Source organism: Mus pahari, chromosome 6 (assembly GCF_900095145.1).
Source record: "Mus pahari chromosome 6, PAHARI_EIJ_v1.1, whole genome shotgun sequence".
Classification (NCBI taxonomy): domain Eukaryota; kingdom Metazoa; phylum Chordata; class Mammalia; order Rodentia; family Muridae; genus Mus; species Mus pahari.
Window position 1 is genome coordinate 22,442,126 of NC_034595.1, and position 14,449 is coordinate 22,456,574.

The 14,449-nt window shown below is 39.3% G+C and overlaps 1 protein-coding gene across 1 annotated transcript in view; it reads right to left on the minus strand.

The window, feature by feature from the left end:
* The window catches only part of Brinp1 (BMP/retinoic acid inducible neural specific 1), a 184,886-nt gene that overhangs the window by 134,532 nt on the left and 35,905 nt on the right, over positions 1 to 14,449 (minus strand). The window contains exon 2 of the mRNA XM_021200011.2: positions 2,082 to 2,349. Within this exon, the coding sequence (XP_021055670.1) occupies positions 2,082 to 2,299 (218 nt within the window). The 5' untranslated portion in view covers positions 2,300 to 2,349. The remainder of the gene's footprint in view (positions 1 to 2,081; positions 2,350 to 14,449) is intronic.

Here is a 14,449-nt window from a genome sequence, read left to right on the forward strand (position 1 = left end):
AGCCAACACATACCCATAATCCTTGGCTTAGGCACAATAACAAACAGCAATAGCTATATTTTGCTAGAAATAATTTTAAGGATCCAATTTTGAAATGAAGCAGTTAACTACTGTTCTCGGGTGATTTAAGAATCGTTCTCCCAAGAGGAAGCATTTTGAATCAATCATTATGTTAGAATTCTGGTATTTTCTTTTAAGAGTAGAAATGTCAACATGTTTTTCATATTTGTACTCGGTTTCCTTATTTTATCCACTTGATTTTCATTTTTCTTTGTTACATTTTAGTAATGCTCAGAGGCATCTTTTCTCAGCAGTTCAATGACTGTTCTCTATTCTTCAGGAACCATAGAAAGTTCACTCTTGAACCCTTGAATAGGCAAAACTGTTATAAGACCTCAAGACAGTAGTAGGACAATTTTCACATAATAAACATATTCTGCCAGTTGAAAATTCACAAATCACTCATGTTTGGCTACTTTCCATATCTCCTACTTGCAAGGCCTAAGGTCTAAATTCAGACAAATGTTCTTCTATCTTGATTTCTTGCTTTCTGATTCTAATTGTCTCAGAAATGTTAGAATTTGGCTTTTCTTTCTGAACATTAAGGCAAAGGTTGCACAGTGGTTTCTCCATGTCTTCAACTCAAATGCAATACTCATTGTATATTTCTGAAAACAATAATATAACAAATGTAAACATGAACATCAATGACATAAATGGAAGCTACATGTGTGTGTGTGTGTGTGTGTGTGTTGTGTCATACACACATGACTAAATAACACTAAAAGATACTACAGTTAGTCATATAGTTCCAGTTAGTTATATATTCTAATTAATAAAAATAGAAACATGATTAATGAGGCATAAATCTAGCATTTTGGAAATATGCCAAAGATATTATAGTTAAATAGAACATAGAAATTTAGAAACACATGTGAAAAAAAAATACTTCTGGTGGTTGAGGACAGAAAACAATAGTTCAAAATCTGGCACTTATTACCCTGAGTGTTTTGAATTAAAGTGAATTAAAATCTATGTCCTCATCTCCTACCTTCCAATCTCTGTCCCTTTTCCTCCCCCAGATCAACTAGTATAATTTTCCCGGAAATTAGCTTACTCTTCTACAGATAATTCTCCCCAACATAGACCAATTGTTATGGATCTTCTTCCTAAGAAATCTCATCACCCTGTAAGAGTAGCTCACAAGACCGGGACACAGTAGCCCAGATAGATTTTGTCACAACTTATTGTCTATTTGTCAGGTCAGACACTGAGAAACACTGTCTGTCAGCTTATGTACTTTGCTTACACCCGTCAATTTCCCGCTCATTCCTTCTCTTGGCTGTTCTCTGTAACTCAGGATGTTGCACAAACTTACGTCATCTCTCCCTTCCCCAAATTTTCTATTTTGCATGACAGTCATGTGCATGCACATAATCCACATGATTTTCTCCTGTCAATCTGTTTGCTATGCACCTATAATGTGGACTCATTTACTGAAACCACAGACAGTCCCTCTTTTACAGAAATTGGTCTCTTTTGGTTGGCTAATTACAATACGTAAGTAACGAGTTAAGACTTGCTAAAGTAAAAGTTCTTCACTACTTACCTCCAAATTTATAAATATAGTTGGGTAGAAAACTAGATTCATTAACAGTAGTTGCAAAAATGAAGGTTACCATGACAATGAATACAGGTAAACTAAGGCTGAAATAAGTTTTACACTTTTGAAATTCTTTCTTTTGAAACCACATTTAGCCTAGTTTAGACTCAATTCCCTAAGAAACTGGGTAAAGTAGGAAAACAAGGAAATTCTCCACCAGATGAGCAGAAAGTTCAAATGAAACACTAAAACACGTATTCTCTGTCTAGTACCCTATATACTCAATACTCACTGGTTATCTGAACTTGTCATATTAAAATATGAAATCTGGACTAAATTAGATTGACAGCCTATGTATAAGAAGGTCACAGTCCCTTGACCCAAAAGCTTCACAACACAGTCAGGTGTCAGATAATTTTCAGTCTCCCCAAAGCACCACAGGAATAAAAGGCAAGGGCCCTCTTAGCCTAAATCGTACCTGTATATTTTATATCTGGTTGTAAATCCTTGCCGGTGTCTTTCCACAAAGGATAGGTAGCTCCTGGAGTGGTGGAAAGGCCCCCTGTCTGAAATAAGCCAATCAAATTCCTTGGAGACATGTTGGTCTGTCCCAGCTGGCTCCTGGCGGGAGGGCTGCACTGAGATACGGCCCCATACAAACAGGAAGTAGAGGAGCTCAACAAACCTCCAGTTCATGCTTTTCTGCCGGCCTTTTTCCTCTCATTCTTGCTCCATTCTGTGGAGTCCTGTAGCAAAGAGAATCAAGGAGAAGAGAAAGGGGAAGAGTGGGGGCGGGGGGAGAGCGGGAAGACAGAAAAAAAAAAAACAATATTAATAATATATCTTCATCGTAAGAGTGCTTTGATTCTTTGTAAAATCATCACTGCTTTGTTAAAAGTAAAGGACCATGCTATTTGGAGCTCATGGTCTTGCCTTGGTTTGCTGTTCACATGCAATGTGAAGGTATACAAATGACTGTAGAGGATCCTCACATGTATACTAAGGACATGTCTAAGGAACTATATTTAATCATTGGTACATTACAGATGTCCGGATATTTGTGTTTTAGAAGTGAATGAAACAAGTCAATGCAGAAACAGTCTAATTCATCTAGGTAGGTTTATGGGACAGAAGTCAGTGTTTGCCCCATGTTCTGACTTAACCAGAAACCTCCCTCTCATTACTGATACTTGTTGAACAAGAATGTCTTTCTCTTCTTTTATGGCATAGGCAGAAACACACTGAATACTTGTTTTGTTTTTGTCTGATTAGCTGGGTGTACAAAGTCTTGGGAAGTTCTAGTTATTGCCCGTTCCTGTTGCATTCCTAAAGGATTAGTAACTCTTAAAACAGGATAGAGTCAAGATTCTATAAAGCTTAGTGAAATGTTTCTGGATGCTCGAGGAAGCTTTTAGACAGAATATTCATTGCTTAGTACTTCTAAGTTTCAGGATATCCTAACCCTGAAGGTTAAGGGTATGGGAGGTGAGTGGGTCTTACCAGCCCTTTAGATGGACAGTATTATAGCACAGTAGCACTATGTTAGACAACATTTTGAGTTCAAGAAAGACCTTAAGTGGGCAGAATTTTCCTGAAAGGAATAGAAAGGAACCACCCAGCTTTCAAAAAAATTAAAAGTTTAACTTTGTCATCTCACTGACTGTCAATAATAATCTAGCCTAACACTGCAGCTTGACCCACCTTTTTTACCTTAATAAGCTTGCTATCTTCTACATTGTAAATGTGATACATATGCAAGTTGCATCATCTATGATTGTTTCAGGCAAGTTACTTTGACAGTTTTTCCTTGTCTATAAAATGCAATCAATGAGGATATATGCACCAGCATTAACGTGACAACTGAATCACACAAAGATACAATGTTATCTCCAACCCCCAGCAGAGAAAAAATGCTCAATGCATGGCATAAATGATAAGGGCAATTATCATGAAAATGGTTACATTAATATTGTCAGGTCTTGAGATGTAGCTCAGTGGTAAAGCACTTAACAAAACCAAATATTTGATGTTGTCAACTTAAGACTTTTCCAGGAAATATTTTTTAAAATGTTTTCCTATCCCGGAAAGAAACCCCAGTTAACCTTGAAAGTCACCTGAGGTCACATCATTTATCTTTATTATCCTTCTCTATTCCTCTAAAAAGCTGTTGCTCTGTTCTGCCTGCCCAACTCTATTCGTTCACTTTCTAAAGCTCTATGTCGGATCCAATTGTCTTGCATTATACTTCTTTGTTTTATGTGTGTCTTGTTCACTGGGCTGTGAGCCTTCTGCTGGCAAGAAGCTTTAGAAAACAGTTTCTTATCTGTGCTAAGCATGTGAATTTGAAGAGTCCCACTCCCTCTCTAGACCTCAGATTTTATCGATACTGTTTAAAAATATGATGAGGTCACAAACACTTTCTGAAATGTAAAACCTATACACATAATTAACTATACCTTATTTGTCTCTTCTCCCAGGTGAATATGGGAGTTCAGTAACACTAGGAAAGAAGAAATCAAAGAGCAAGGAATGTAGGTTTCTGCACAATTGAGTATTTCCCTCGATTGCTCAATTGCGCCATTTTATCATGAGGTGTCACAAAAATCTGCCTGTCATTGCAAGCCCCAGCTGTCAGGATAAGGGAGGGAAGGCATGCGCACTGAGTGGGAGCTTGGAAAAAGCTACAGCCTGAAGTTTTGTTCAGAGCCTAAAACAAAGCTCTACATGTAGAACTGTATCAGCTACAGCTGCCAGGACTGTCTGCCAGAGCCCCCCACCCCCACCCCCCAGTGGCAAGCAGGAGGTGGGAGCAATTGTTCCAAGATCCGTGGAGTGAACTGCAGCCTGCTGGAATCACACTGTGTCACCCATACCGATTTCCACAGAGCTTCTGTGGTGAGTGGGTGCGAATGGGAGCCTGGGAGAAAATGCTTAGCTGTTCCAGTGAGGAAACAGGATGCAGCGCATTGCAGCTTGCAAAAGGTTATATATCTAACACTGGCATGCTGGGTATGCCTCTGTGTGTGTGGTGGGGAGATGGTGGTGGTAAGGGTTCTGCCTGTAATCCTAGGAGTAGCTAAAATTCGATAGTTATAACCCATTGCTTCACAAGTGGCTGTCATTATCCCCCTAGGAACATCTTTGATTGTCACAACTAAAGACATGCTCTTGATATCTGATGGCTAGAGGCCAGAGTTGCTACTAAACATCTCAGCATGTTCTGGATAGCCCCTTACAATGACAGGGATGTGAGAGATATCAATGGTTCCAAAATGAGGCTCTCATTCGATTTCTTTTACCATGACCCCATCAATATTCTGTGATTCCAGTCTTTTGGGTTGTGGTAAGTTGTTCTTCTGCCATTGTCTTGATGGGGTAGTGCATCTACATGCCTCTATTTGAACTTCTTCATTTTGAATATCTATGATAATCTACATTACAGGAAGTTACGAGGTCAGAATGTATCTCCATTGACTCAGAAAATGCTGATAGAGCTGGGAAGACAGATCAGTGGCTAAGCACTTAACTAATATGCTGAAAACCTTGGATTCAATCCCCTGTACTGAAAAAGAGAGACAGGGGCTGTACAAGCATCTACCAATGAGCCACGATCCTGGCCATATGCAAGATCAGAACTGAGTTCAGGTTTCCAGCAGCTTCATAATAAAAAAAAAAAAAACAAATGAAACAAGCAAACCTTGTGTGGCCCTATGTGCCTATATGCTCAATTCAGCATTGGGAGGCAGAAACAGGAATATACTGAGAGCATGGTGTTTATCTACCCTATAAAACCAGTAAACTTCCAGATTCATTGAGAGGGCATGTCAGAAATACCAATGTGGAGATGAAGACAACCAACTCCACATGCACTAGAAGATATGCCCACTCATAATTCTGTACACATATTTATATGCCACACACACAGAGAAAAACACATACATACATACATAAATTCATACATACATACATACATCACAATTATCCAGTGTGCTAAAAGTAAAAATGAAAATTTCAAAGAAGTAAGTCCTAAGGGAAATGGATACAATAGAACAAAGATTAGCACATCAATTTTTTACAGGTTATTATATGAAATATGGCCACTATCACTCTGACTCTACTAGCACTAACTCTTATGGAAAGTTCCAGATAATATAAGGTTACATGACTGAGAGTTATTATCCATGTTACATACTTGGCTTTCCCTGTTAGAGTCCAGCCTAGCTTAGATATGAATACAAGTAAATTCCAGGAGGTAGGCCTATTACATCACTTAACTGACAAAAAAATAACTGCAGCAAGCTCACAACTTCTAAGTGTTTAGCTTAAGATTCTATCCTTTGTATCTTTCAATATAAAACCTGTACAATTTCTACTGCACTCATGACCTCAAACTCCTAGCGAAATCAAGTTGTGCCTTTGGTAGATTCAGACACCAACCGAGCACATTCATACATAGGTGTTTCTAATATAACATATTCTCAAAAATACTACCACGAGTAGATGAAGTATAGTGAAGGAATTGAGGCCAGAGAAAGTGTCTATAACAAAGGATTCTAGAAGATAGGATTTTCTAATAAGCTGATGAGGGAAATAAATAACTGAGCCATAAATGGGTGGTCGTAGTGAAGAAAGCAAAGGAAACCAATCCAAGAGTGATAGCATAGACCTATACTCCCAGCTCTGAAAGGGCCTGTGGCAAGTTGAAGTTCACCCTGGGTGGTAGAGAGTGACTCAAGAGCATTTACTAATCCCTTGTCTTAACATGTAAAGTAAAGACAGGGTTGGAGATACAGCTCAATGGCAGCGTTCTTTATCTTGGAGGCAGCTGTAGACTCAATATTTAGTTCTAGCCTAAAGCAATGAAATATAGAAACGATCAAAGTAAGTTAGAAAGGATTCCAAAGGAAGATGTTGCTTACACTGGATCCCCAGGAAAAGAATCTCTGATAAAGTTGTTGAGGAAGAAAGAGAAAAATAATGTGAGCTTCTGGTTTGGTCTGACAGAGGTCAGCTTGCATCTTAGTGTGGTTTATTTGTTGTATAAGTCATTTAGAGAACAGCAGTATGTGTTAAGTGAACACTAAATATATGACAGGAACTTTAGTACTTAGTGTTAGATCTTTTGTCACTAGTGTGAAGAGAGAGGGATTAGGGACACACTATTTTTTTTTTTTTTATGGAACAAAGGAGAAACTGAGGATATGAGTGTTTATGTAATAGAACTAACACTGCAAAACTGGCAAATATCCCCACTATAAGGAAGGGCAGAGCATTCTGATTCTAGAGCAGGTCACATGTGGCTATCCAGCATTACATATACTAGTCTCACTGAAGATGTGCTGCATATATGAGATAGACATGTACAGAAGTTTAAGGACTTGTAAGAAGAAGGCAGTGTAAAATATTATGCCTCTCCAGAGAATGATAGTGGTAACAAGCCAAAATATTATGTTGCAGGTAGCAGATTCAAGGGAAAGTATGAGAATGAATTCCACTCATTTCTTTGCTAACTTATCGTCATTTCTCCTAAGAACTTTAAAATTATACATGAGGCCTCCACCCTGTCCTACTTGCACAATGTGGGATGACAATGAGCCCTTGTGCTTGCTCTGTGCCCTTGCATCAGAAGGAGGCACATCCCACATTTCCATATATAAGGAGGAGCTTCCTTCACTCTACCTCATAGTAGACTCACACCACTCTCCACCAGCATCCTTCTCGTAAAATCAACACACAATAGATACTCTACAAATAGAAAGCCTTGTGTTCCAGGACCATGGCTGCTGAGCCAAGGACCTTTGAGTCAGCCCTCAGCATCTTCAACAATGAATTTGAGAATAGCTGATCATCTATAACATTTACAAAAGGAATTTCTACCCCTGGGGTTTACAGCCTAACAATTCTGGACTAGTTGTAGGCTAAGTACTGTCATTGATCCTCATGACCTTCCAGGAGTCACAGAAGCCCACTGCTGTGTGATAAACTAGTTGATCCAGAGAGTTGACACTGGCTGAAGCATAAAGATGATTTGGTTCCCATGGTTGAATTGGGCAGTATCATGAAATGAATCAAGTTTAGCACCTACACATCCTGCTTTCTGATTCTTGCATCCCAAATTATTTACATCAAAGCCACATACAGAAATATATAACAACATGCCCCAGCAGCCACTACCAAGTTCATCCTTTAGAGTCTGTACATAAATTGCTTGCCCAGTATTCACATTCTGGGCCAGAAGGCAAAGAGGAAGGTCCTGACTACTGCCTCATAATTCCCTGAAGATCTGGATTAATAATTACAAGTGTAGGCTATACTCAGCCCCTGCTGGTTCCACATGAACCGTTCTGATGGTCTCATCGAACCTTTTACGTCCAAACTTAGGTCGTCAGCCAAATTGTCTCACTGACATACAGACCTGCAAAACTGAACCCTTAACTATGTTAATTAACTCCCCCGAGTCTTGGTTCCCTGCATCTTTCAGGGTAGAGACAGGAATTGAATAGGATGCTTTAAATGTAGCTATTTCAGCTCTGGTATCAGCTGAATCATACAATCATAGAGGTCTGTGACCACTACATCGTACTTACCAAGCAAGCATCCAAACTACACTTAGAGAAGTTCTTAACCTCTCACCCACATCAAAGCATAAAACGTCTTTAATACTAGGAGTTAGATTTGAGTGGAAGCTGACGGTGCAGAGCCTTCCCACCTACTCCCTAAACTCCTCAGGGGGTGAAAAGGGGGATAGAACTCATCCACCTCCAGCTTCAACAAGAACACTCAAACAGCATGCTAAATGTGCCCTACAGCATAGGGAAACATGGTAGAGTGCTGCCTAACTCATGCCTGAGAATTCTAAAAAAAGAATGCTAAAGAGAGGTGTTGAAAGAAGCAGGCTGAAACCTGGCAGAAGAGCAGGGAAATCACTGCCTAAGGCAAGGTAAAAGGAATCTGCAGTCTCCTCCTCCTGCTACCGGTGAGAGATGGGCCTCATATGAGAGAAAGTCAGGTGAGGTTGCTTAGCATCCCACCTCAGAGGAGGAATGGGTCTAGCAAAAGAAAACTAGAATGGTCGGGCTATTTACCCAGAGTCTGAAGAACAAGGTACAGCAGTGCAGCTGAGAAGAAATTGATTTTTCCCACATCAAAAGAGTTGGTAGCCAGAGGAGGGAGCAGAAGCAAAGAAGCTTAGATACTTCAAAATGTTGCTAAGGATAGGTTCACACTGCAGGGCATGGTGACATCTCTCTGTGATTGCAGGACTTAATAGGGGTGAGGAATCTCAAATACCAAGCTAGCCTGCACCATAGCATCAACGGCTTCGAGTCCCAGAGTACTTCGAGTACCAAAACCATGCTATCAAAAAGAGCTAGCCGTGGAATTAGTTTCCCTTCTTTCTTCTTTCTCCATTCTTGACCAAACTCCTGTGACCCAAGGAGATTAAGGCTTCAGATATTAAGAATGGTGAGGAAGAGAAGACACTAATACATCAAGGAAGAGAAGAATCTGGACAGTGAAATTTCTACTTGGAGTACAATGATTTATTTGTGGTACTGTTCTAGATTATAATGAGATAGAACCTAGCCAAGGAGGGCAGGGAACCTAAGCAGGGTTTCCAGGGTTGTTTTGGTTCTGGTTCTCTGTCTTAGAACCTAAGGAGCACCTAAAGGCCCCTGTGCTAGAGTGAGTACTCACAGGCTGTACACTGTGTACTGCTGAGGCTGAGAGGAGGCACCAGGATACAAAGTTAGCCATCCCACTAGGCACTGCCCAACAGTTACCTAGTAACAGTTCCTTGCCAGGAACATGCCAGGAGCCAGGGATAGAAGGCCACTCCTTACCTCTATCTACAGACTCTCTTTCCATCTAATTCTCCCTCTCCCGCCCTCTGCCCCCCTCCACATGTTCGCCCCTCAAGGCCTACTCTCTTCTCCCATTCTGTCCTTCTCTAACGCTCCTTTCCCTGCCTTTATTCCCTTCTCTAGGTCCCAAAGAAACTCCATTTTGTATGAAGTCTGTCCTATGGCTGATTTCCTGGGGTGGGTGTAGGGGGGACACCTCAGCATGGGCCCCCTGAGGTGCTCCCTCCTGCCACATCAGCCAGCATTTGTTTTTCTTTAAAGAAAACACAATACACCTGGTTCAGACACCTGCACTAAGGAGCCTGCACCCTCCCCCCATACCCCACCACCAATCTCTGCCAAAAAGTCCCTTGTAAAGGCTCCAGACTGAAAGCTGAGTGATGTCCTACTCCCTAGGACCTGTCTTGTAGCTTAAGAGCTCCGAGGCTTCTTCCTTTCTTTTAAGTTGCCTGTATTAAGAAAAATCTTTCTAAAACTTATCACCCGTCATGCTGGAATTTCAGTCTTTCTTTGAGTGTGTGTAATGACCCATTCATGACACTGTATGTTAGTAGATATCAGAGAACCACCACCAGGAGTCAGTTCCCTCCATCCACTATGTGAGATCTACACAGCAGACTGTCAGCAGGGATGGAAGCATGTACCCTTACTCTATGATCCATCTAACCAGTCCACGAACTATTTTAACCATAACCTTAAAGTGTACAATATCATCTGAAATTTTATCAAACTGTTGGGATATCTTATCCCAAAACAGATATAAAGAGTGGGAGTCAAGCATCACACAAATTTGTTTTTGTTTTCCAATCATACTCCAGGTATCCTATTCAACCAAAGTAAAGGTTTCACATAAAACACAACTCAGAGCCCACTTTACTGTAAAAGCCTAATTAAATCCAATTACAGTTTGCTAATTAGGATACGCAAGGGAAGAAATTCTGTTACATGTGTTTATAATCTGTTTCCAAGATTCACCTCAAATATCAGATAGATGCAAACCACCAAAGAAAGACAAACATATACCAAACGCAATCCTGGGAGCAATGCTGAGCCTGGGTTCCTTTTGCCCTTAAGAGACACAGAGACGTCTTGATCTTTATCTATGCTGAGTGATACATAACAGAGGGTTATATTACCTTGTTGTCACTAAAGCAATGGGCATGTGGCTTAAAAATAATCCTCCTCCAAATCAACAACGACTGTGGATTGGCAATAACTGGAGCAATTCCAGGCAATGTGAGAAAGAAAACAGCAGAGGAACCATAGAGGGCCAGCCACAAGAACACAATATGTCAACATGAGACCATCCAAGCACCTTTGCCAATAGGTGCTCAGAACTACTCAAGATATGCAGGCAAGCAAGATAAAGGTTAGATTTATATTCACATAATTAATGCTGACCACCACCTAAGTAGTTGTAGAACACTAACAATCTGACAAGTGGACTAGTAAGTGCAATATATGCATAAAGTTTATATGCCTAGTGATAGAAAAGTATATTCTCACCTTTTTGGTTTTAAGCCTTCGCTTTTAATGGCTGAGACACAAGGTTATTTTTTTTACCAGTGAATGTTATGGTTATTTAGAATAAGACTTAGAAACCAATGCCCTGAGTGTTAATTATTATAATTTGTATATTTTGTATTGTAATTGCTAAACACATTATCGCATTCTCGAAAAATCTCACAGATCTCTCAAAAGCTAAAATATTCTAAAATAGGGCTGGAGAGATGGCTCAGTGGTTAAGGGCACTGACTACTCTTCCAAAGGTCCTGAGTTCAATCCAAGCAACCGCATGATGGCTCAAAACCATCTGCAATGTGATTTGCTGCCCTCTTCTGGTGTGTCTGAAGACAACTACAGTGTCCTCATATACAGAAAATAAATAAATAAATCTTTAAAAAATATACTAAACTAAATCTTCCACTGCTCTATCAAACATCACATTTTTCCTATGTTTTCTACCTCAATGGTACACATAATCTCCTAATCTATGTCTTTGAGAAGCTTGGGACTTTAAACATTCAACCATCCTCTTTATAGTCCATCAGCATACATTTTTTCATATACATCTGATTCATTTGTTCATAAAAGCCTCCTCCAACCATCTCAGTTAACTCAAACAGATCCAATGGCTCTTTCCCTCAGAAATGTGACTTCTCCAATTTTATCTATCATTTTGGAAGATGCCTATCATAAACAATCCATCTAAATACAGCTAAGCAGTGACATTCCTCATGGAGCAGACTGAAGCATTTACCTGTTCATTCTCTTCCCCCTTAGTTTTTCACTCAGCAATTCTGTCTCCATGCCACTCAATTGTCGCCTCAGGGGCATGAATGAAACATTAAAATCTGAGTGACTGTTTTTGCTTAGGTTGTCACTTCTCCTTGTTCTGTCCATTTTCCCACTTCTCAGTTTTATCAGACACTATAACTATCTAACTTTTTAAATGTGCCAATGAAAACAAATGAAAAATCCTTGATCACCTGGTACTGATAGACACCATGTCAAATGCTTTCTAATTACCCAAGGTAAAAAAATCCACAGAACAAACCTATCAGTCAGCTAAATAGCGTCATATCTATTCTACAGTCCACAAAACCCTGGCTCCTTTACAATGTAGTGCTTATTTCTTTGCTTTTTTTTTTCCAATATCACATGTTTGAAAATGTCACATTTTACAAAACTGTTAAAATTTAAATAGATCCTAAGCCAATTAACTGTTTTACAGAACAAGACTTTAGTATAATAAACTATGAAGTGAGGCCATCCTTAGCTGTACTTTCCCCACTTTGCCAATCACAAATAGTCACACATGTGCTATAAAGTTATCATTGAAGAGAAAGGTCGAGATACCAACCTGCAATTGACAGGTTGAAAACTCAGAAAATGTTGAATCTAGAGAAGATCACAGAAATTATGATAAAGACAAAAAGCATGTGGAGAATATAATGTATGTGAAGTAGGTGGAATTCTTGTGATCTCAAATGTTACATTTGAAATTAACAATATAAGTATAAGCTGAGTATAGTATCATTTCTTTCATGAATATTTCATTTGACCCACATTTAGAAATGGGATGATCTAAATTCCTGCCTTTTGAACTCTCTCCCCAGGTTATCAGAAGTCTCAGCGGGAGATCTTTTAAAAGCAGAGTGAAATAAACATTTCAGAAAATGTGTTCTATGCTTATTTGTTGAAATGCAAGAAATGTTTGGATCCACACTATTTGAATAAGCTCTCATGGCCTGGGACATAAGGTAGAAGACAGACAGGCAATTTTTGTAAAGAAACACCTGGAATAGGCCATTCAAAGAAAGACAGAGTATGCAAGTACGTGTTCAAAGACCTCTGGCCCATCTCGGAGGATGCTTCTTGCCTAGGAAAGAAGCACATGGAAAAGAGTGAAAGAAAGAGATCCTTATGGAAGAAATTTTATATGAAAAACCAACTGCTGTACCTAGTCTACTATTTCATATTTTCAATTGTTGTTGAAGCTGAAGGCAATTTTTATCTCCTTCTGTGTATGTAAGATACCTTCAACCACTCATGTGGTAGAAACTAATCAATATTTTTTGAGTGAATGAAATGTATGAGTCAGGAGCTAAGATCATCCCCAAAGTAATCATAGTGAACCACTGACAGCTTTCAAACAGAAGATTCCCATTAATGTTGTATGTTTGCTGAGTGTAAGTGTAAGGGCTACTGGAAGGATTTAAAGATAATGGTAAGGTAAAGTGGAGAAATCTAATGAAATATCCTAGGTTATATGTGGCATGAACAAGCTGACTTATATTTGAGAAAAATGAAAGAAGAAAAACAGCAAGATTTCATGGGTGGGTGGGTGAGGTGAGGAAAAAGCTATATCTATGGTAACTCCTAGGCCTTCATCAGTGAGAACAGTTAAGGACAGTGTGACATGCATGACAAGAAACAGTAAAGGTAAATGATTTTGAATCAATGACAAGTATCAGTTGAGCATGTCCAAATGGGATCCCTTCATTCAAATAGAAAGAGAAACCATAGTTAGAGACAGAACTGGTGTCAATCACCATATGCTAATGGTGGTTAGAGCTCTAGGCATGGATGAGAGCATCCAGAGGAGACTTGTAACTGAAAAGTGATGGAAGCAAACAACAAGCAATGCTCACATTTGAGCAGCATGGAGAAGGAAAGATCCCCATAAAGTAGGCTGAGTTGTCATGATCTCAAGGAGCAGCAGAGGTGTGAAGGAAGCATCTTCATAGGTTTCCAACACAAGGACTGGAGTAGCCTTGTATACTTCAGGATCCAGAGGGGTTAAATAACGTTCAATAGAACCTGGGAACTGAAGATAGGACAGACATTTAAGCATGAATGGGAGACAAGGGAATAGAAAAAGACTAGTGTAGAAAATTAGCTTAAGAGTATGAGCCAAACTCCTTCACAGTGTCTACTAGTGGTGGGATCCAAGTGGCAATGGAAGAAATTTCTTCTCATGTAAATTATTTGTCAGTTCATAAGACAGATATAATTAAAGAAAGAAATTAAAAGTATGGGAAAGAAAAGAAGTAAGTGCTGACTGAGCCATATGAGGTCTATAGCTACATTAGAATGCTAAAGGTATTGGATAATTAAAGAGAAAGATGAAAATGTCCATTGTTTTAAGGAATCTATATTGAGATAAAACTTGAAAACTCAAATGGCAGACCCATAGAATGAGTTCTACTAAATGCAACAATATATATTGCATTGTTTGAGCAAAAGAAAGGAAATGTTAACTCAAAACAGTGAATTGGAGATCACTTCTTAAAAGAGAAGTCCCATTCTGGAGCTGATATTTAATTTGGCCTCTAGATGTTTAAGTTAGGGTTTGACAGATGAGAAAAGAGAGAGAGAAAAAGGAGAATAAACATTCAGATGACAGGACCAGTGTGAACAAAACCATTTGGTCACAAAAACTCACCTACGAGGGAGAACCCAGTAAATTAGACATTGCTAT